The 24364-nt window shown below is 38.0% G+C and overlaps 1 protein-coding gene and 1 long non-coding RNA gene across 3 annotated transcripts in view; one reads left to right on the forward strand and one right to left on the reverse strand.

Moving 5' to 3' along the window:
- The window catches only part of LOC113060567 (plexin-A4-like), a 44175-nt gene extending 33642 nt beyond the window's left edge, over positions 1-10533 (forward strand). Inside the window, exons 21-23 of the mRNA XM_026229589.1 lie at positions 829-1041; positions 6975-7125; positions 7281-10533. Of these exons, the coding sequence (XP_026085374.1) occupies positions 829-1041; positions 6975-7125; positions 7281-7376 (460 nt within the window). The 3' untranslated portion in view covers positions 7377-10533. The remainder of the gene's footprint in view (positions 1-828; positions 1042-6974; positions 7126-7280) is intronic.
- Positions 1-24364, reverse strand: part of LOC113060576 (uncharacterized) — a 70273-nt gene that overhangs the window by 1321 nt on the left and 44588 nt on the right. The gene's annotated exons all lie outside the window — the stretch shown is intronic.

Here is a 24364-nt window from a genome sequence, read left to right on the forward strand (position 1 = left end):
CGCTTTAGGCACGTCCTGCTTTTTGTTCTGTACAGAGAATATGATCTTCACAGATGCCAGCTGTGGCAGGTTTACGAGAGTGTCAGCTCATTGTTAAAGCATTGATATCCTTTTGATAGAGCGCAGATAATCCCAGTTGATTCTCTCTGATTAATTTGGGAGTCATAATACATGGTTTGCGCTCTAAATCCTCTTTGGTGCAGTTTTTATTGTTGAATGAATTCAGAGGGCAACAGAAAGGAGGCTGCTATGGAAAAGCTTTTGTTGACTGTTTTCTCTCTCTTTTCCTTTGATGCGAAACACTGCGTCCATTTCACTGCAGTGTCCTTTCTTAGTCCCTCGTCTCCTCTCTTCAGTTTTTGTTATCTAAGACAAAAGCCAAGCTGTCTTGAAAACTAATCAGAACTCTGCAGTCTCTGACACAATCCCAGACCAAACAACATCTGAGACCCTTGAGACGTGCACGTGCAAAGTTGATTTCATTTTAGCACAAATGGACAGCGGTATAAAGTAGCCTTGTATACGTTTATTGTTTTGGACAGGTGCACAATTGCAGGGGAGAGCTCAGATACAAACAAACTAATATGAGATGTATTAGTAAAGCTCTCTGAGTATAGCGCAAATACTCATGGTGCCATTTCAGACTGGAAAAATTGAATCTGCACATCTAAATTAAAATAATTGAATCTAGTCAATATATATTTAGATCATTTAAAAGCAGTCTGAGGTTCCATAAAGCCAATGCTTCCTGTTCCAAAACTGCTTTCTTATGCATTAAAAGAGCTTTTGAAAATAGAATGTCATTAAAACATTCTCTGCTCTCCACAGTCTACCTCTACGGTTCTGGGTGAATGTGATCAAGAACCCACAGTTTGTGTTCGACATCCATAAGAGCAGCATCACGGACGCCTGTCTGTCTGTGGTAGCGCAGACCTTCATGGATTCCTGCTCGACGTCAGAGCACCGCCTGGGCAAAGACTCCCCCTCTAACAAGCTGCTGTATGCCAAGGACATTCCCAGCTACAAGAGCTGGGTGGAGAGGTGAGCACGAGCATTACTATGTTTATAAGTGATTAAACAGGCAAACCTAAAGACTGTCATTCATGGTATCTGGTGGAGCACTGCAACCTGACAAACACCTATCAGGAAAGTAGATTTCCTACAGTTTGCATGGTTCTAAGGTCTTACTGTGAAGCAATTCTGTAGAAACTGCTAGAATGTTTTAGTGTGAGTGTGTGGGAGAATGAGAAACTATTTATAAGGTGCACTGTTTTTAATCAGAGGAGATGCAAAGATACAGTGTTTGTGTGGGTATCGGTGTGAATAAAAGCCCGGTATTTTATTATGTCCTGCAGGTTGTGTGTGTGTGTGTGTGTGTGTGTGTAGCTGCTGGTAATCAGACTGAAGTGTGTTGTAGAGCTCCAGGATGATGAATTGCAGCTCTATTGTGGTTCAGTAGATCTTCTGGGTCTACCCAACACTGCACCAGAGCAATTAGTCACTGTTTGGTGAGAGAGACAAACTTTTCTGCTTTTCCCACAATCCACTGGGTCAGAAACTCTGTGTTCAACAATGCCAAAAAAGGAGAATGAAATAGGTAAAAAGGTAAAAAAAAAAAAAAAAAAGGTAAATAAAGCTAAAGAACTGTAAAAAGCTGCATCCGAAATTACATGCTGTCTAGTAGGTACTGCATCTGGGTCATTACCGTTAATTCACGCCGAACATAATCAATCATATTCAGTCACATCGCTATGGAGCCATTGCCTCCTCTCCCATGACTTGCCCCCATTCATTTTCTTTCACCCCCACGAAACTCACCAAACGCTTTGCAAGTTTAAGGGGTCTGTTGGACAATGTTTCTTTACACTTTTTAATGTTATATTTTGGCATTGATTTATTATTGGACTATGGATTTTCTTTTCTCAGTAAATATTTTGAGGAGACAATGTCTCCCTTGTCTCATCAGAGGAAACGCCCCTGGTATATAGATAGTATGAATGAAATTCAAATGTTGTCACATGACCTTCGCTGCTATTCACATCTCCTCTCCCATGGCTCTATGGTACTTCTATTCAACTCTTTTTTTGAATGCTTTGATTTTTTTCCCCCACATGCTATATAATATGGAATACAGTGAAGGAGCTTTAAATGATTCTATTGTTTTGTGCTCAATTTGGCACATAGTGCTGGTCTACTCAAGCTCACCACCCTACAGTAAACAGCTCTGATAAAACTCATCAGCGCCGTGTGTCTCTGCTCACGCACACTGACCCTCAGCCTCTGACTAACGTGTTTATTTGCCGTGAGGTATTAGAGGCTGCAGGAGGAGATGGGTAGCTGGCAGACGAGCGTGATGGGGAAAATGATAAGAGTGTAATCATGCTGCCAGCTCACATTCACTACAAAAGAGCTGAGATGGAGAGAAAGCTCATTTTCATGCATTAGCTAATGTGTTACACATCTTTAAGGACTGAGATCATACTAAAACGTGCCTACTGAGGTGAGAAAAGCCTGCTTTAATTATAGGTGCTGACATCTACGTGTGTAAACCAGGTAAAATACGTTCTCAAAGATACATTCTTTGTTCTGAGTTACAGCTCTCACGTTGCTCCTTAATTGGTTGTTTTCGGTGATATCCTGATAGGTGACAAATCTGTGCGAACTGAGACAGTCCTTCTGTTTTCTGTTTGTCAGATGATTTGAGAAGAGAGAGTTACAGATTAGAAATGCACACCATGCTGAGACTCTCTCGTACACTCATTCAAGACTGCAGGGCACATGAAGAGGGCCATGCTAAAATTACCCAGCAAAAAAGACAGCAAGAAAGCGAGAGAGTCAAGGACAGGTGCTGAAGTGCTGCCTTTGATCCTTTCATGTCTTCATAAATGCAGGGGTTGATCTGTTTTAGAGGAAAGAGGTAAATGAGGGACAAACACTGACCAAACGCTGCCTCATTTACCTCTTTCCCCTAAAACAGAGGAGGAAGCTAAATTCACTGTCAGGGGTACCATGCCCTTGAGAACATGTTCATGCAAATCTTTTTTATATGCTGGACAACGATTAATCACATCCGAAATAAAAGTTGTTGTGTACATAATATATGTGTACTGTGAATATTTATTATGTAATATATACACATGTAAATACATATATTATGTACATATGAAATAGATATTTTATGTATATGTATTTTCAAAGTATATTCTGTGTGTATGTCTCTTTATATATATATATATATATATATATATATATATTAGGGGTGTAACGGTTCACAAAATTCACGGTTCGGTTCGATACGATACACTGATGTCACGGTTCGGTTCGGTTCGGTTCGATACGTTTTAGATACAGCAAAATGTAAAAACATCTCAACTTTTCAGAATGCCGCAAGCGCACCGCGGGTCATGTGACAAGAACCAACCAATCAGCTTCATCCTTTCCCGTAACAACGTTGAGAGCTCAGCCAAGATGAAGGAACAGCTGATCATAGTTGTATATGGATTGCAATTTTGAAATAAATTCAGTAGCAGAGCTACTGCAAGCGATTTTTAGAGCTGCAAATCCATTTATCCTTCGCTGAAATTTCCGCGTCTCATGGAGAGAGCACGTCATTGTTGCTTAGCAAAGACAGACGCCTCAGGAGAAAGACGCGCTTAGCGTTTTCCATGCGTTTTTAGGCACGATATGTGAACGGCCCCTAAGGCGCTCGCTCACTCAGCACGCGCTGAAGGCTCGTTGCAAAATGTCTAATGCATTTAACAGACCAGAAATATAAGATCCTAAAATAACCAACAGGTCTGGTGTTTGGGTTGGATTCCCTGTAAGCTATAGTTTCTAAATGCTGCAGGGATAGTTTGCTGCGTGCATGTTTCTCCTTTTTTTCGTCTTTTCCCAGATAGTACTGACGCATATATCCCAGATATTCCCGCTGGTGTTTTTTTTATTTTTATTTTTATTCCCGCTGGTGTACCCTGTCATGTTGCAGATGCGACATACCGTTGTTTTTTTATCCACCACTCTCTTGCCATCACCATTATAGCTTAAAGGGAATCCAAAGTGCACCCAAACACCAGACCTGTTGGTCATTGGAGGATCTTCTCATTTCTAGTCTGTTAAACGCATTGGCTATTTTGCAACGAGCCTTCAGCGCGTACTGAGTGAGCGAGCGCCTGCTGAGTAGCCTAACATAAACATATAAGATGGTGTTTTTTTCTTCTTCGGGAGTGTCAGGGGCGTTGCCTGTTACGTTGTTTGGGTTATTGGGCTACCTTGTTGAACGCATATCATTATATTTCTTTCTCTCTCTTTTTTTTTTTTTTCAAATATAATTAATTACTCCAACGAACCGTTCGGTATACATAATGCGTACCGCGTACCGAACCGAAAGCGTCGTACCGAACGGTTCAATACGAATACGCGTATCGTTACACCCCTAATATATATATATAATAAACATACACAGTACACACACACACATTATATTATATAAACAAAAACTTGTATTTGTATGCGATTAATCACAATTAATCATTGCCCAGCATATATATATATATATATATATATATATATATATATATATACGGAACGCTAATGTCGCAATTTTGGTTATAAAACATGAAGGCGAGTCAATGGATATCAAACTTTGCACAAGAGTTATGCCAGTGGCCATCTCAGATCTGACAAAGCTTTCTGTATCTGATGCTGCATGTCCACTCAGAGACGATGAGAGACCTTTTCTTCAACATACACTGATAACGATATATAGCTAACTGTTTTCATTTATTCTCTTAACATTTTATCTTGTGGCCCATACATAGTGGAAAATGAGAAGAAAAGTATTTCGTGTTAAACAGGCTGTTTTTGAAAGTCGGTGCTTGAAGTGGGCTTAAGCTTTTTATTTCATTGATTTTTTTAATTGATAACTCGAGTGATAATATTTTAATTATAGGCCTATAATTCATTATACAACAATTTCAAAAGATTTTTAAATATATATATATTTTTTTACAATAGACGAGTAAATAGTTATCCTCACAGCGCGTCAGTTATGTGGTAGTCTAATATTGCAGGGCAAATTAGTTGTAATTTTAATTTAATAAGCCGAAAAGTAAATTCATAATAATAACCGGCATAGTGAAAATAAGAATATAACAGGCCTAAATTAACTGAAAATGCCAAATCCTCTTAATATTGCCAATAATAGTTGTTTTTGACGATAACTCTGGAAATCGTCGATACAAGACAAGCACCCCAGCAAGAGGAGGTTATTGCTGGGCAGAACACATGTTGCCTGTTATGTCATTTAAGCTGTCTTGTTGAGCGCAGTGGCACTGAGAACATTATATTTCACACACTTAAAGCTCTTTTATTTTCCAAATTTGATAGGATTAGTCCCATGAATCATTCCTTTTGTAATGCGTAACGGTTCAATATGAATATGTGTATCGTTACACCACAAATATATATGTATAGTAATTAACATATAAATATTATAATTCTAATCTCTATGCCATTTATTTTTAAATGCCATTTCCAGTTCTTCATGAATATTTCTGTAAAAGTCATAGTATGTAGCAACTCTGTTTTTAGCCATTTGCAGTATATGCACGATACAAGGGAATTGCCAGCATGGACTCGTTCTGGCTGACGAACAGCTGACATTTAAACGTGGTATTAATTAGTGCCAAACAAGCTTCCAGTCATTAGCCTGGACACAGAGAGGCGCAGAGAGAGAAGCTAAACTCTTTTTAGGTGTACCTGTCACTGGAGAATAGATTCCTTTGGAAAGGCCATACCTAGAGATTACAAACCCTCACTATCTCGCATTTTTCACAATGCCATTCTCCCCCACTGATGCCCCATGGTGCATTGCAGCACGTACTTGCTACTCAGGATGCTCAAGGGAGCCTGAAACAGACACGCATGCCACCGGTTAGTCAGTCAATGTGTTGAGTCCAGGAGTTGGCATGGTGCAGGAATTAAAAATGTAAATGACCTGCCTTAATTAAAGAGTCGACAGAGCTTCTGCAGCTGCAGGTGACAGTGACTGATTGCTTTTCCTCCACACTCACACTCACTCACACGCACCAGCCACCTAAAGACAACAGATAGTGTTGCTCTGTTCCAAAACTTGGTGAGCTGCCTAGAGACAGAATTTTAAGTCATCGTGGGCACTCACCAGGCATGAAGGCTGTTCCAAAAGATAGGAATCTTAATTATACTGCCTCATAAGATGCTACCCCGTAACATCACATGTATCCTCCATGAAAAGGCAATCCCACAATGCATTCACGTGTTGAGTGGAAAAATCCAAGGTGGCGAATGAAGCAAGATAAATATGTACTACAATAACCATATTTCATTCAAAATTAAAGTTTTGGATAAAAACTGTTTGTGTGCACTGTGTTTTTAAGCTTATTAGTGTATCACAGCATAAGCTTATCAACATGGTAACATCAAACACAAATGCAACTTTTGATGCAAAAAGCTTCTACCTAACTAGGGTGTTCCAAATCACATACAGTATGACTGTTGCAATGCTGTCTGCCTAGGCAGTGGTTTGGAAGAGTACTTGTATCTTTAATAACAGTGTGCTTTTTTGTGAACATTTTGTTTTGGATGTGCTAGAGTGTGTTTAGTGTCATCATATGCATGGGTAAACATTTATTGAGTATTTCCAGCATCCTATAGATTCCGCTGATCTCTGGAAAACTTTCAAGGACAGCAGCTCATTAAGACTCACAGTCACTCACTGATGTAAGCCGCAGCTGTACTGCCACAGAAAGTGAATGGCAAACTGATTGGGAGAGGCGTGACGCCTCTCACTCTGTCCCAGAAATGACCCTGAAACATGCTATTCTTATTCCACATGAAGTAGAAAAAGACTGCAAGAACTGAAGTCCTGTCACCTGTCCAAGTTCTAAATGTTCATTAAATAACCTGTGCTATTTCTGTTTCTCTATGTTTCTCTGCAGATATTACTCTGACATTAGTAAGATGCCTGCGATCAGTGATCAGGATATGAACGCATATCTGGCAGAACAGTCCCGTATGCACATGAACGAGTTCAACAGCATGAGCTCCCTCAGCGAGATCTACTCTTATGTGGGCAAATATACAGAAGAGGTGTGGACCTGTTAAATCACCACTATGCCTGTTAAAAAAATGTCCAAGAGATATTTTACTAACAAATAATAATAATAAAAGTGAGAAGTGCAGATGAGAGGAATATGTGGTTATTTGAAGGCATGTGTAACTGATGTGTCATCTCCCTCTGGCAGATTGTGTCTGCTCTGGAGCAGGATGATGGTGCCAGGAAACAGAGACTGGCCTATAAGCTGGAGCAGGTGGTTGCCTTCATGAGCCTGGAGAGCTGAGGACCGCATTTCCCAGAGTGCACTGGGAGATCCATCAGAAACCGAGCCGTGCCTGAGTGAAGACCTGTCCATCTATTTCATCTCTTCTGTTTGCAATCTTCCCACAAAACAAGCGTTTGCATCATATTAGCTCTGCTTCCTAGAAGAGTAGAGATGGGAACTGGAGGGTAGGCGGAGGAGCCAAGGACTATATTACCCATGATGCAGTAGAGTGGGCGGCCATCCTGCTCTGCTGTGTAGAGGAGGGGTGGCTGCCTACGAGTCCCACGTCACTGCATCCTCCATCCTTCTCCCATGACTGGAAAAGAAAAAAAAAAAACATTTCTGTTGCCTTCAAAATTTAGCTGATAAGCAGAAACCACAATGTTTGGTGTCAATTTGTTCTGACTTTTATGACTAGGGTAGTGTACGACGCTAATATAGAGTCCAGTTCATTGTAGTACCTTTATTAAACACAGAAACGCGAGACAAAAAATGGTACTGCATGCATCAGAAGAATGCAGTCCATTCGGGCCATTTCAAAAGACACAAAACACCTTGAGGACACTGGATTTATGGGACACGCAAGATCATTTATATGCTTTGATAAGAGAACAATCAAGCCTTGAGAATCCCGACTGCTTATTCTCACTTTGAAGACAGCGAAGTTTGTTTAAACCCTCTGCGTTTAGCAGGACGTGGCAAGTTAGTGCTTCAATTCTTTTGTTTCTTCCAGGACCTTACTTGACACTGAAACTAAAAGACGAGACCTGTCTTCTTGTGGGATACCCACATCTTCACCACTTCACCCCCAGCCTTCATTTCGGCATTTATCCGGCTTGTGCACATCTAAATTGATCCTCTCTTATCCAGATGAGTGGAGGAGAAGCCAAGGTTCGACCCCCTTAGAATCAAGCACACACACCCCTCTTCCAGAGAGCGACGCCTTCTCTCTGTACTCCAGCGAGGTCGCCAGGACCTACGCTGTGCTGCAAGAGGACGAAGTAATCTTAACAACAAAAAAAGCACATTCAATAGGTGTCTCAGTTCACACATCCAGTAGGGGGACTTTAATTACAAAATATCCTACTCAGAATTAGCTGTTAAATGGGGAAATGGTGGGATGTTGAAACTGCCACAGGGTCCCACCCAAACGAACACTCTGGAAGCCTCTAGAAAAACCCACACGTGGACAAGGTGGTCAGCAGAAAACCAAAGGAGCCCAATTTTTAAAAAAGAGCATAGCGAATAAATGACCCCTAAGAAAGCGAACACAAGGCATTGTTTGTTTTATGACCTGCAGAACGAATCTATGGCTCTGTCTGCAGCCTCGTATTTGTTTCTGTCCATTATTCTGTGTGCAGCACAGAGGCCGTACTTACCCTTGCGTGTCCGTGTTCGGTTATTGCACAACTGGGAATGGAGAAAGAAATCCCGATCTGAAGTTTAAGGGCTTGCTGTTAAAGTGTTGCTGGCAGCCTTGAGAGAAGAATCTTACCTGGGCTTAACCACTCCAAAAGCAAACGGATGGCATGACGAGGACGTGACAAGTATTGGATGTAACTTTGACAAAGGGAAAGAGACAATTTAGCTGCCCACCTTTCCTCTGTCCTCTGAACCCCTCTTTCCCCTTGACAGCGTACCCTATGTGGTGATGTGAATGTGTGGAGAATCTGCCCAGGTCCACCTTGGGTGCTTTATTGGCTTTTTCAGCGCATGTATTTCAATTTAAACTTCAGAAAAAGAAAAAGAAAAAAGGAAAACAGAAAAATATAAGCCTTGCAATTGATGATGTGGATGTGTTCTTTTCTTTCTTTTGCTTGGAAGAACGAGATGGAAAAAGTGGCTGTCATCTTCAAAATTGCAACCTCTGTTAAGGTGGAAGCTTTATCCTGACCCTTCCATTTAACTGCCATGACCATGTTATGTGAATGTGTTAGATACTAATAAGACTAAGGTCAAACCTTTAGCAGATATAGTGTATACCCTTGCATGCTGACCTATTTGGATGATATGAAATGAACTGCCTTGCTATCAATTTATCTAATACTACTAGGGATTTCTAAACCAAACCAAACTCTTGTTAGACTTCCATCAGACTCCTTTGCTCTTCCTGTCAGGTGGATTGCCTTTCTCGAAGGCCGTCCATCTGAGAGTTCTCGTTCACGCTGGGCAAATGTGATGACAACCTCACATGCCAGTCCAGTGACACCTAACATACTATCACAACACATTACATTTGTGTTTTTTACTGTACGTCTTTAATGTGCAACTCTAAAGAGTTGATTCCCTGAATGTGTTCAGTCATTGTTCTCCTTATCTGTCTGTATATTTTATTCCTGCTTTTTCTGTGCATTTGAATCATTTTGATGCAACCTAATGTTTTCAGGATTCCATTAGCATTACACCAAATTATTTTTTAATGTTGTTTTGGATATTGTCTCTCTGTATGTGTGACTGCTTTGAGCTCCCTTTTGTTTTGTTGTTTTTTGGTGTAGCTTAGTGACAGAGGATTGTTTTGAGGTATTTGAGGATTTCAGGTACACAGCTGCCCCCGACTAATGATTTTAATGAGATAAACTAATAAAATACCACTGTCACCACGTTAGGTATTTTCATTATTATTATTATTATTATTTTAGTAAATCTTTCAACACTGATATTTGTTAATGAATAATGAATCTTGGAAATGAGTTCAGAATTGACACTATAAAGTGTTTCATTATTTCTTCTGGGAACTCATTTATAAAGTCCACAGAGGTTTTAAATGAGTTGATGATGATTGGAAAGCTGATATGTTCCTGGATTCCCTCATTACTCTGATCCTGTGTTTCACGTTTCATCTCTCATGTACGTTTAACCTTTCCTTTACACCCAAAATACCTGATAAAGTTTCCACCTTAAACATTTTATAAGAACTAAAAAGTCCTTTTAGCTCAGTGTTACAACAGGCATTACACAGACCTGTCGGAAAAGACTTTTTAATATTTCCAGATTTGATGCAAGATAGATTTATCCTGATGGGAGGCGAGAAAGAGAGAGACCAGCGGAAAGGCAAGCTTCTCTAACTTTGTTATAATTAATTGTATACCTGTGTATGTAAATATAATGCATTCCTATTTTGCAGTCGAGAACAAAATACTATTTGTAATATAGAATAAACTTTATTATGAAAAAGATTCATTTTGTGTCTCTGCCTTGCTTTGAATTAGCCTAATGGGGAAGTCGGAGAAGTTGCGGTTTCCATAGAAACAGAAATTGCGGCAAAAGAGCTCGGCAGCACTTGCTCACACAAAGCCCATTCACACAACTTTCACAACTATTCCAAATAATCTATTTTCAACACGGCTGTCTATGAAAGAATACAGTCTCACTCAGTTCTGTGCACCAACCTCTAATCTGATTGGATACGGCCTCAACCTTCACGTCCACCCCTCTAAACCAGACCGTTACTATTTCTTTTCCTGCTTTAATAACACTAGGGCATTTTTACAGCCGTCATCTTGCAGAAAAACAAAGACTCCGGCTTTAACCTCCTGCTGTCTCACAGTGCCAGAGGGCTCAATTGCCACCTTTATTACATTTCATCTCATTGGACTGTATCGCTTCTCTCAGTTAACGAGAAACCGTTCCCCTCCACAACTCCAGTGCGTTCCCCTGACCTTTCAGCATTTGTCTCTGGGCTCTCTTGGAGGAAGGTTAGAGCGAGGTGGCGATTTTAAAACCTCTTCACAAAAATGCCACCTCACAACAGGTGCTAAAAGCGTCTGCCCCTTTTGAGTGATTTCTTGCGTTTTAGCCTAGAGCGCAAGGTCATCGTAACAGCAAGGATTTTCCACGTAGTGGTCCGACTGGTTCTTTTGAAATGTTAAACCTTGCTCCTCTGTTCCAATCTACAAACTCGTTTTCGTCCGAATCTTTTCATTTCGGAACATTCCGGCAGAATTCTCTCCAGCTGCAGACGCAGTGCGGGCCGGCTAATAAGAATGCAGGGTGAACGATGGTTGCTGGGATTGACTAAAATGGCTATTGACAGCTGCGGCGGAGCAGATGGAAGCAATTAGCATTATTAGTTGGTTGAGCTTTGTCCTATCTGTCTAAGTAAACATCTGTGAAAAGACAACAGATCCGGCAAGGGCTCCCGTCGAGTAAACAGAGAAACCAAACAGCTCAACTGAACAGAGACGCTGCAGACAGCAATGAGATCTGCCATCCACGGCCCACAAAGAAAACAGAACAGCTTAGAAATAAATATGATAAAAATATCAACATGCTGTCTGCGCCCATCTGGAGGAACGGAGACGCAATCATTATCAAATTCACCAGAAATGGCCCGAAAGGTAGAGCTAAGAAACAGACAGCTGAATAAGAACTCTTAAGACTTCTGAGTGTCTAAAGTCAGGCTGAATCCCTTGTGGTGCTGCTCATTTTCCAAAAGTACCATTTCACAAGGCGCAGATGAAAAATTGGAAAGCACACCGCTTTTACACATCCACTGTAAATGTCTGTATCAGTGATAGAGCAGCACTGCCCTCCACTGCTTCGGTCTCTGCCAAACACAACCCCTCTAAAACTATTGATCCGTTCCTTTTCAGAACTAAAACATGGGCTTTGACTTGCAAGTCGTGTCTGCTTTGGAATCAGTTACCAGCCCGGGTTCAATTTCAAAATGGATTTCATTGTGTGTGCAGCGATGCTTAATTTCTGAATAAATGCGTGACGCTCTGGCAAATGCATGTTTCATATGAGGGAAAAATTGATTGTGGCGCAGACCATGTTCAAGTTCTGATTGCATTATTATGTTTGCATGCCTCTGACAGAATTGGCTGTTTAATAATCTAATTACCGTTTTCTTGTGTGGTGAGATCTAACATAAGTACTCTCACATGGAGTGCATCTATTGGATTCAATAGAGGAGTATATAATGTCTCGTAAAACGGCATACAAAGCAGAACACTTGTTTGATATCAGTGGTTTTAAACTGGTGGTTTGCAACCTTAAAAATTGGTTTCCAGTCTGTTTTGATGGGTTGTGGATGTCAGGAAACAAGAATGCTAAATGCAAACAATAAAATGCAAAGTATCATATGGTCATGGATAGTAATGACAGCAAAATAATCTTTTGAAGCCTATTTTGAATGTTATGTTAAAGATGTTGAATAGTGTCACATTATTTTGAAGTCCAGTTCTCGCCATTAACAAACCCAATAAACTCATATTTGCTGCTTATTAATAGATAGTTATGTAAATTAAGTTTAGGTATTGGTACTGTAGGATTTGGGATTTAGAATATGGTCATGCAGAATATGTGCTAATAAACAGCCAATATGTTAATAAAAGGCAGGCTAATAAGCAACTAGTAAAAATAAGTTCCTATGCTGAAATGTTTTACTAAATCATAAAACTCAAGTAAACAGAAAAAACGATCGGTTGCTACTTATGTTTCATTGCAACGTTAAAAAGGGGAAAATGCTTCCCAGTTGTGGATGTCAAAGATTGTTTATCTTATCAAACAGGCATAAATAATACATCTGTGCCTTTTTAGCTTATCCTTAAAATACATATTTTTGTGTCTGTTAAGTTCCTGGCAATATAAATACATAAATTTTTCTTTACTTTTGTGCAACAATCAGTGCTGGTAATGTGTTGGATCGCGGTTTAATATCCAAAGTAAAATATGGGTCCTGCAGCAAAACCAGTTGAGATTTATTCGTTTTGTGTCTCATTATGCAGCTTTAGGGATATTATGCCCAAGCACTGTAAAACAACCCTAAACGCTGTAGGGACTGACTGATGTTGGTGTAAATTGAAAATGTCCTTCGGAATATATCGCCTGGTAACAAACATCCATAACATAAGACCCCGTATGCCACACATTCATATGATTTCAGCATTTTTAATGCAAAAGACTTTAACAATCAACAGTGTAGAACTAGTGTTTCTGTACATGGAAGCACGATGGCACTTGATTGCAACTAGCTAGCTGTACTTTTTCTGTCAAACATAGGCACTCAATCCCTCTGAATCTGTCTGTCCCTTGTCACTTTTCCAATGCTTGTGACTCTTTTCTCCAATATGAACACTGCTGTAATTAAATTCCTTCCCCATCGCTTCAGTCAAACAGTGGAAAGATGCCCATCACCTGTGTCTGGCCACCCTCTCCCAGCACTGCCTGAATAAACCCATCGCAAACACCAACTACTGACTGTGCATTCATTCTCATGCTATTGATTAATATCAGAAAAGCCAACAGACATGCCACGTCTCTGTTGCAGTCCTTTGGGAATATAACATGTGCACTAGAAAGAACAAGCAATATTTTCTAACGAAAAGCAACATTAATGTAACATTGAATATCAATGGAGACATATTTCAGGTAGTTACAAATGTTCAAAGACTCTCATACTCCTAGATTCCAACATGCAGCTAACAAAAACTTAGCATGCTGCTACAAGATCATTACTTCGGCCATAGCTGAGTGGCACACAACACTGTGTACGAATTCTGCATCTACCTTTGACGAGCTTTGTATATCTTAAAATTGTCTGCTCATCCATATGCATGTGTTTGCGGTGCGCACATGTGGGCAGTGGTGGTGAGGTGAGTCTCATTTGCATGTAAAGTGCTTTGGGTGTCTACAAAAGCTCCATACAGATGCTATGACTCATTTATTCAAATTTCATGTGTTTAATCAATACATCGCCGATGAGGCTCGCAGATAGTGTGGGACGGCTTTGAGAGGATGCGTATAGAGGCGAGTGTGTGCCTGATGAATTGTGACCTGCGATCCAGCAAATAAACTTCTGTGGATGAGGATTCAATTGCCCGTATGTCACAGCAACCCAGCTAGAAGTTCACGAGGTTGTCGCGTCTCCGCTAACTGAAATAAAATATGCTAGCATCTTCGTACCCCCCACAACCCTGCACACACTGCACTGTTCATATTTCATCCGCACTCTAAAGTTTCCTTCCACCCACTGGGTATGAGATTAAAATGCAGAGATGGTCGGCACACGGCCGCTGTGAAGCAGATAGGTGCATCCAAGAAAGTTTGCAACTATATTTTGTTGGAGCTCATTTCAATTTATTCGCCCATATGGAGAAGTCATCGTTCACACAGACTCTGCGGCGAAGGCTGGCATGAAAACGAATCAACAGCAGTGCCCTTCATGCAAAGTGCACTTTCTTCACATCCCTCTGCGTTAAAAGTACATAATTGTAGTAAGTTGTCTGTATGTTATTCGTTCTGCTGATGGTGCAGTCACACACCATGATGGGTGAGAGGTCAAGACACGGTAAGGAGTTCAGGAAGTCGATGAGAAACTGTTATATTACAGTTGGCATAGTATATTGCACACTACATTCCATTTTTCTCCTTTATAACCTAACTTTTAGTCAAGGGTTTTAAAATTATGTAAAATATTAAGCTTATTTTCAAGAGTAATTAAAATGGTTAGAATACTTGATTCTGATTGGTCACATTGGAGTTGGTTTTGCCATAAGGACTACTTTTTAAAACATAAAAAAATTTCTATTTACTTTAATTTTTTTGCAAATGTAGCCTGTTATTCCAGGCATGCATTATAAATACTATACAATGAAGAAATATTAAGAATGCTATGAGAGAATGCTGGACATTGTCTAAACACTACCACTGCTTCGAGGAGCATAAAAACTATAAAGACATGCAGGCAGAATGCAAATGATGTTAGCAGTAACCCTCTGGAAATCTCATTAGATCCAAGCAGCAAACACCTTTTTTTTTTTCACGACCAGACATTACAATTCATGAGAGCAATTTGCCCATAATGTTTGTCCATTGATATAATGAGTTTTATAACTTAAACGCCTGCTAAGATAAAAATTTCCATTTATCTTCATGAGAGGATGAATGTCACAATAAAAATCCACATCTCCGACTATTAGCTTTCTGTGAGGCTAATGTTTGATCTGACATTTACTATCAAGTTAAAAGTTTGACATTGTGCCTCCTATTGGCTTCAAAACACATCAATCAATCCTGTCAGGGGAGGCAAGGACCTTCCAGTTGTCATTGAATGATACTTTAAATGATTAATAGCCAGACGAAATCAATCGATTTTCGTGGGAAAATAGGGTGTGATACTGAGGAAAAAGGTTTGGCTTTCTCTCTTGGTCATTTAGATGGATAGAGATACAAAAAAGGAAACAAAAAGCCCCACAACTATCCACTTCAGCAAAGCCTGAAGACAAACCAGTCATTCAACTAGATAGCTAAAGTTTGTCAAAACAAACTTTGAAAATAATTTGTCAATGCCTTGTCTGAAAGTTAAAAATAGTTTTACACACTGTACTGTCATTCAGTCATAGATATGGGGCTTGGAAATTATGCTTTTACTCATGCCATGCCAGGTCTAAGTTGCCAAGTTGGATATCTTGGTTCAAATCCCATACTGTTTAAAGGTTTCATTATATAAAAGCTAAGAGTTCTCACCAAAACAAAATGTCAACGGCTTTCATAAAAGACCAGTTGGTGTGGTGGTTAATAAAAGGTCTATGATAAAAAATAAAAGATAAGAAATAAAAAACCCAGCATACATTCAAATCCCATAAATTAGTTTTTTCTTGTTGTTGAGCAATTCAGTGGCATAAAGGGTTACTTTTCGCCTTCCAACATTAAAGCCTTGGGTCAAATTTCATAATTTAAGTTTCTTTTATATAAAACAAAACAGAGGATTGTGTCTTCACCCCAATTTTTTTTTCTCCACTTGCTAAGGGCCATCTGGTGTGGTGGTTAAAAGCAGGTCTTTGACAAACAAAACCACAACACAAGTATATGCTCAAATCCCACAGTTGTGCGACTTCTTTTTCATAAATTAATACACAATATACTTCTACAAATACACACAACAAACTGCCGATTGAGTGGTGCAAAACATAATTGTTTGCCTTCCAATACAAAGATCTTGATTCAAATCCCATAACAATTAAAGTTTCCTTTATTTAAAGCAAAGTATAAAGGCTTGAATGAACCAGTTTGGGTTCAAATCCCCAAAGTAACAAGCTTTTGTTTTAATATAACCTTAATTCATACACATATAGCACAACTACAAGTATATTCATCAATTAAGTGGCACAAGGGATAATTGTTTGCCAGCATTAAAGTACTGGCTCAAATCCAACAACTTTTAAACTCATAATAAACATCATATCCAACAAAGCTGCCAGAAACACAATGCTCAGTGTGAAAGTCATGATGGTGATAATGGCTAAACACATGTTAGTACAGACGAGGCTGGAACAGAGGCAAGGGTTCAACTCACACCTCACCAAGTTGGGATAACAATCACCCAGCAGAAAGACTCAGAAATGCAGAAAATACAAATACTGTACACAGAAACATACACTATATATTACACAATATAAAAGAAAATACATAAATGTATAGTGTACATGTATTAGTTTTTTTTTTAAGTTTGTGTCCATGTAAATGTTTAATATGGTAAAGGTAAGATTTCCCAGATATTCCTTCACCATAAACAACAGCAGATTTGAACATGGATTAATCCTTGACTTGCACTGTATATGTGAGGGTTATTAAAAACAAACTGCATTCATATGACTAATTATCAAAAACAATTTCAGTGTTATTCCATTCCTAAATGATTCAGTGTTGTGAACCAATCGGCTGAATCAGCCGGATCGGGCTGATTCATTATGAACCGATTATAAGTTTTGTTGAAAATGACAAATGTTACAACTACAGACTGTAGAAGTTAGATTACAACTGATAAACTTTCAGTGCAAAGCAACTAGAGTAGTATGACTGACTGGCGATTGATATTAGTGAATCAAAACAAACGATTCCCGAACGAATGATTCAAATGGTTATTTTTAGTGAATTAGCCTTAACTAACAGAGCCTGCAAATCATTTTTTCTGGTTGTTCATATGAAGTGAAAGATATCCATAAAGTAAAATTTTTAAACTGTTTTTCAATGCTTGTAAATCATTTTATAAAGACACACTAAAAGAAAATGTTACAAAAGATTTATATTAAAATAATTGCTGTTCTTTTGAGCTTTCTGTTCATCAAATAAGCCTGGAAATTGTAACCTATCAGTCTCCACAAAAAAACATTCAGCCTTTTCAACATTGATAATAGAAGGCAAAGGTTTCTAGTGTGATTTTGCTTTTTTTTTTTTTTTACAATATGAAGTATTGTAGCCGGTCTCCAGCATGTAGTGCTTTTGGACACTTTTTGTATACAATCCATTTACAATGTAAAGACAAGTTGTGTGATACAATCAAATAAATGTTAATCTTTAAATATGATCAACTATATAAAAATTACTCATCAAATTATATAGTAGGCTTTGAGGTAAAATATAGTTCATATAGACATTCATGTATTGCATTATGCTGATTCTATAAGATAATAGAAAAGTACACCTTTAGCAATTACTGTTTTAAAATAACTTAACAGTGATTAATATGTGATTAGATGTTTATTTAGTTAACAAAGAATATCAGGTGCAAATTTTAGTAACTGTACATGCAAATATTAACACTGCACTTAAGATAGAACTACAGTAATGTGTTTACATGTATCAGAAAAATATATTACGGTTGATGTTTTTCATGAATTTCCATGCACATTGATCAAATTAGCAGCACATCTTTTAGGCAGTATGCACTTCTGCCCAGACAAACCCAATCATTGACAGGTTCAAAAATTACTATACAAAGTGACCCTTTCTGGTTAGTCTCCTGTATTGTTATTTTTGGCTCGAAAACAGAGCATTGCAGCTGTTGTTGAGATGAGATCCATATGTTCTCAATTAATTAAAAGCCTGAGAAATCAAATTTATCACTGTAAACTCACTGCCTGTGAGAATGTCAGTACAACAACAAAGTGCAACAATAAAAAAAATCTAGTTATTGTTCCTGAATGAATCTATGTTTTTTAAATGAATCAATTAAACAACTCAATGAGTTACTCTTATGCTGGGTACACACCAAAAGATTATAATTTTTTTTCTCAAAATGTGATAGACCACAAACATGAGGATAAAAAAAATCCTATATTTAACAGTTTTGCTCCTGTAGTGTGCGGTGTGCCATGATGTGACAAATCCAACACACACAAACAGATTTTCACCCAGAGTGTCGACTGTGAACACAGGAAATCTCGCAAAATCTCACGAGACTTCAGAATAAGCATTGTGGACACAGGAAGAAATTGCAATGATAGTGTTTGGAATGATCTTCACAGAAAATTCACGAAAAGAACGAAAAGGGTTTGGGGGGGAAGTCGTGGAGATGGTGGGGACATCGTCTGTACAAGTTACAGAGTGAGCTAGAGGTGAGCAACGGTCACAAAATCACACAGATGTTTAATTTCACATGAAAATCTCCAGAGCGTGCACGTTTGTCCTCAGGGTTCCCCCCACACATCAGGATTTCTGATCATAAATATTAAACATGATTGTACATTGAATATTTACGATCGGGCGGCTCCGATGTTCTTCAGGTCCAGACACTCTTAACACACCTCACACCATGGGAAAATCTGATAAAATAATCTGTAGAACCATCAAGATAATCGGGACATAGCTAGGATTATCAGCCCGATTCTTTTTGGTGTGCACTCAGCATTAGGCAGTCTGACTGACAGACTGCAACAGTTTGTTGTAAAAATCTCTGTTTGTGTTCTACTGAAGAAACAATGAATCGGTTGACTCAGTGATTCAACGAGTCACTTATAAAGGCATTCACTCGTTTAATTCCTGAATGAATCAGTGCTTGTAAATGAAATTAGTTAAAGGTCATTTTTAGGGCAGTTTTATTGAAGCAATAAAAAAACAACATACTAATGTTCATATTTAGGATTAGGGATTAATTCAAACATGACAAATCTTTTAACAGAAAGACGTTACATGAAAAGTTTTGCAAGCAATGACACCCAGAAAACACTAATATTATAGCAGCACTTTTTGCATAGACAAGAACCATTCATATTTCTTCAGAAAATGTAAATGGACATTTTATGTAAGGCAAGGCCATCACTCTCACTGCCCAAAAACTGGGTCAGAAACTTCCCCAGCTAATTACTCTTCAACAGTGAGGCTATAGTGCTTTCGCAAAAATGGAAGTTCAAAGACAAATTTTTGACTGCACGCTTGATTTTCTAACGTATAAGGTCTATGGAAATACGTGGAAATATGATATTTTCACCAGCCTTTAGTTCACCCAAAGTCCAGAATTTGAGACGTATCAGTGGTGAGTGGTGGTAATCTTTCACTGAAGCACTAAGTCATATGCGTATGTCTGCCAGCGTAATGACACAATACATACCAAAAGAAAGAAAAAACTAAGAGTTCTCAGCAGATTGGAACATATCTCACATCTAAACATATCCGTGACTGTCTGAAAACGCTATAAACACCATGCCTTTTGTCGCCACCACAGGCACAGAACGGGAAAGCCATCACTTTCAGCTACAGTTTGAATGAAAAGCCTGACAATACATGCACACATAAGCTCAAGTCTAGCCCTGTTGCACAACAGGATGCTGCAGTCTCAGAAAACACAGGTGTTATCTCAGGGATAAAAACCTCAGGCAGTCATGAAGTCATGTATTCTTATCAGATTTCCCACAATCCTTTGGGCACATGGAGGAATGTTAGGAGACAGAATAGAATGGAGGAATCCAAATGCCTGAGGAAGTGAGATAATTGTGTATCGCGCTTGACATCCACTGTAGCAGCCTGGGCAAACAAACCGAATCAAAATACTGACCGATCCAATGTAGAGGTAAATCAGGCAAACAGAACTCAAAAACCTTGAGACGCCGGCATTCTTACAAGAACAATATGAAGTAGCATCTGTGTTTTTGTCTTTCCTCTGCAGATTAAGGGATGTGTTTGAACCAAACATCTGACATCTGACCAACAGAACTCTGTGACATATGGACAGACATTGACTGTAATGATGGACATCTGCTGATGCATACTGTAGGTAATGCTTATAACATTTCAATTTCAATCAATTTAAAGCAAATTGTATATTTTCAGGCAGAAGCATAACCCCCACTGGAGCTCAGGGGAGGATGCCATGATCCCCCACATCACAGAGATCTGGCTGGGTTTGAACCAGCAACCTCTGAAATCATGAGGTAGCACTCTTACCACTATGCCACATATCTAATCACTGCACTGGGGATTGAACCCATAACTCCATTTTAACCATGTTTTAGCCACTGCACCATCATAACAACAGTTTAATGTATGTAAGAGTGGGATTTGAACCCATAATCACAACCTTGTCTGCAACTATATGCTTCAACCACTGTGCCATTGTGGCTTTTACAACAAAAGACAGCATTTGAATCAGGACTCCTGTACTTAAAACAACTCTTTTTATCCTGAACCACTGAGTCTGTTTAAGTTAATGAGGGTTGTGGACAGTTTTATTGATAACTCTGTTTTATATGATTTCTTTTAAGTGCAAATTGTGGGATTTGAACAAATCCAAAAAGTTCTCTTTCTTTACCAAAAAGAAGACAAGAGTAAATTGTTTTTATATTTAATATCCAAGCTAATTATTTCTCTATAAAGCAGATGTGGATTATGCACACTGCACACTTTTTTAAACAAGTATTTAGCATTTTTGATAAAAATCTAAACAATCATTAATCAAGTTAAATATCCTTGAGGAAATAACAAGAATAAATGTTTTTTTGTTTGTTTTTTATTCATCAAAACTCATTTTCCCTATTAATTACTTTTTTTCCTCAACATATTGACATGTTTTCTGGTTTTAAGCATAAACTCGATTTGAATACAATGATTAGATAACACAATATTTGTACTGTAAAACAAGTCAAAAATACTGATTAAGAAAATATTTTTTTGCAGTGTAGGTGTCTGTCGCTACATGCTAGACATGCACTGTACCATATATGACTCTAGGTTCAGGCTGAATAAGACATGTAATGTTCACCAGAGTGAGTCGAAGCTGTTGTTGTATATTCTAGGAAGCGTCCATCTGTTGCTTGGCGAGTCATGAGTCACGGGCCCAAAGTCAAGACCCCATATGGCTGTTTCTAGGGGTTTGGAGCAGAAGGTGGGAGACGGATATGTCTGTGCAACTCAAAGCCTTGGACCAGAGAGGTTATGGTCAGCACTCAGATTGCAGACTGTGACCTCTGGGTGGTTGACAGCTGACTTTGAGATGAAAAAACGCCACTGCTGATGTCTAGCAGAACCAGCACTATAGTAAAACCCAATAAAACAAAAAGGTGCAACAGGTAAGATTTTAAAGGTTCAACCCACTATAACCATAACATGTGAAACATACATATACCCTAATGCACAGAAATCAAGCTTGAATTAACAATTATGTGCTCTTCATTAAATAGCGGTGTGTATTTTTTACCGAAGCCTCTTTGCGTGTTTATCCAACATGTTCCAATTTGGCAGAAATCCATTCCACCGTTTTGCTTTCGAAAAACGAGAGCAGAACTCGAAAACCCTGAATGCTAAAGTGTTCTTCAGAGCACCTGCACGCTCGGATGGGCTTCAGATGGCAATTAGGAAATGGCCTGTGAAATGACTTGATAACAGCAGACTCCAGAGATGGTGGAGTCCAATTCGTTTAAAGCCGAGTATTTGTGGCCTCTGGGGTTTGGGGGCAGAGGCTTGCTGATAGTACATTTAAATTATGTCTTGACCACAGCAGCCTGAAGTCAACCTTGAAAAACATCATTCAGCTGATGCAAAGTCAGAGAAACTCAAAAGCCCTCTAATAATACAGCAGCATCCGAGTGAACACACCACAAATTCTCCCTTCATACACTGTCATTTACAACCACAAATAAATAACTATCCACCGGTGGAACAAAAACATTATTGTCAACATGCTGCTGGAATTTCTTCTATTAAACTGAAACGACGCAGTTCAGGAGAGAACAAAAAAATTGCTTGCATAAGTTGATAGGTTCCTTTGCATTAATTTTGAGTTTAGCTTGGCCTGATTTCATTTAGACTTTTTCTCCCAGTGTTGTTATATTATTAAATTAAAGCTGAAATAAAATAAACATTAAATGGAAAAAAATTTTATAATTACAAATGTTGCATTTGCAGCTAACTGAAATAAAAAAAGTTGTAGAACAAAAACTATTAAATACAAAAAACACAATTAAATAGAAATTATATACAATTACACACACACACACACACATATGATATATTTATATAATTGTATATAATTTCTATTTAATCTTTTTTATTTGTTTTAATAATTATATTAATAATTATATATATATATATATATATATATATATATATATATATATATATATATATATATATATATATATATATACATACATACATACATACATACATACATACATACATATATATATGATATAAAAATAAAAATTACTAAAAACAAAAAAAAGTTAAATTGATATCTGAAATTAAATTTAATAATAAAAAGGAAGGTTAATTGAATTGTATTACATACTATAATAATAATAATAATAATTATAAAATAACAAAAGGTGTTGGATGTTAATTGTCAGCTTTACTGTCATATTAGTATTAAAAAAAAACTTAAGTTACTATTGCAAAGTTATTTCTCGCAATAGTAACTTAATATCTCTTGAATGCAACTGTATATCTCCCACAGTGACTTTGTCAAATAACTTACATTTATTTTTATATTTTATTAATATAGGTCTTTAATTGATATAAAATTTAAAACCTCATAGGTGAAGTTTCACCAGCTAATCTTAAGTGGCACAATGACCTTTTGTTTGCTACATATTTGCAAGGAAAAGTCATTCTGCAGTCATAGATTTAGAGCTGGTATATTTTCTCAAGTCACCCACCAATGATAGATCTCATGAAGTGGGAATAGTAAGTCAATTCGATCTAATGGGATTGTTTTCCCCTTACCCATATGACATATTGCTAACTGTGCCTGTCAGAATGAATTGAAAGCTGTTGGTCATTATTTGTGAAATATTCAGCAGCAAAAATACAATACATTTTGTTATAAAATAACAAATAGCTGAGGGTAGGACCACTAAGACTTTAAAAAAAAGAAAGAAAGAAAAAAACCTTGTCTAGTTATTGCATGACCATAGTTGCATTTCCTATAAGCAGGATTTCTCATGTCGCTATTTTTAGAAAATTAAATCCTCTTGTCACAGCCTTTATTCTAATTAATGACATCTATTCCACTCAACCAAGAAAGAAAAAATCCATCTCGCATTAAACTCTATTATAAACTAGTCCTTTGTCAAGCCCCTCATCAATGCAAATGGAGATGCTGTAATGTGGTATCAAAACAAAGACTGAATGGACATGGAGATAAGCTAATTGGTCTCCCAACAGAGCAAATTCTGCAGCCCACTGCATAATTGCATTGCTGTATGACTGAGGCACTTTTCGTCATGGAAATGGGAGATATTTACATTCTGACAATTGAGATCAGTGTCGAACCACTCACTGGCCTAATTAGTGGGACGGCCAATGACATCACATGCAACTAAATTGATTAACAAGGAAACTGGAGGAGACCTTGACTGGTACATGAGAAGACAATGTTACAATAACAGCTTTCTTTCTTTGCTATATATTTGATATATTTATTGCATTTTATATCTTCCTCCATCTTTTAAGCTCCAATATTCTTTTTTCTAAAACACATAATTTGATTTTCATAGTTTATGGTTAATTTCCCCTCAAAATTTCACCCAAACATCGTGTATTAATGGCTGAATCTAATAATTAAAAAGGATAAATTGTAATCTGTCCAGCTAAAAATTGTGATTAACTCGTGACTAAGTGACAAGTCTGACACTGAACATTTTTCACTTCACACTTGGCATTTCATTCAAAGTCAAAAGTGCTTTAATCTAATGAAAAGTAAATGGGCTGCAGCAGCGGCAGCTACAGCATCATTGTCAATTTTAAAGGGATTATATTGTGACGTTATTTCTTGAAAATCACAGCGCTCC

This window comes from Carassius auratus, chromosome 4, assembly GCF_003368295.1.
Source record: "Carassius auratus strain Wakin chromosome 4, ASM336829v1, whole genome shotgun sequence".
In the NCBI taxonomy this organism is placed as follows: domain Eukaryota; kingdom Metazoa; phylum Chordata; class Actinopteri; order Cypriniformes; family Cyprinidae; genus Carassius; species Carassius auratus.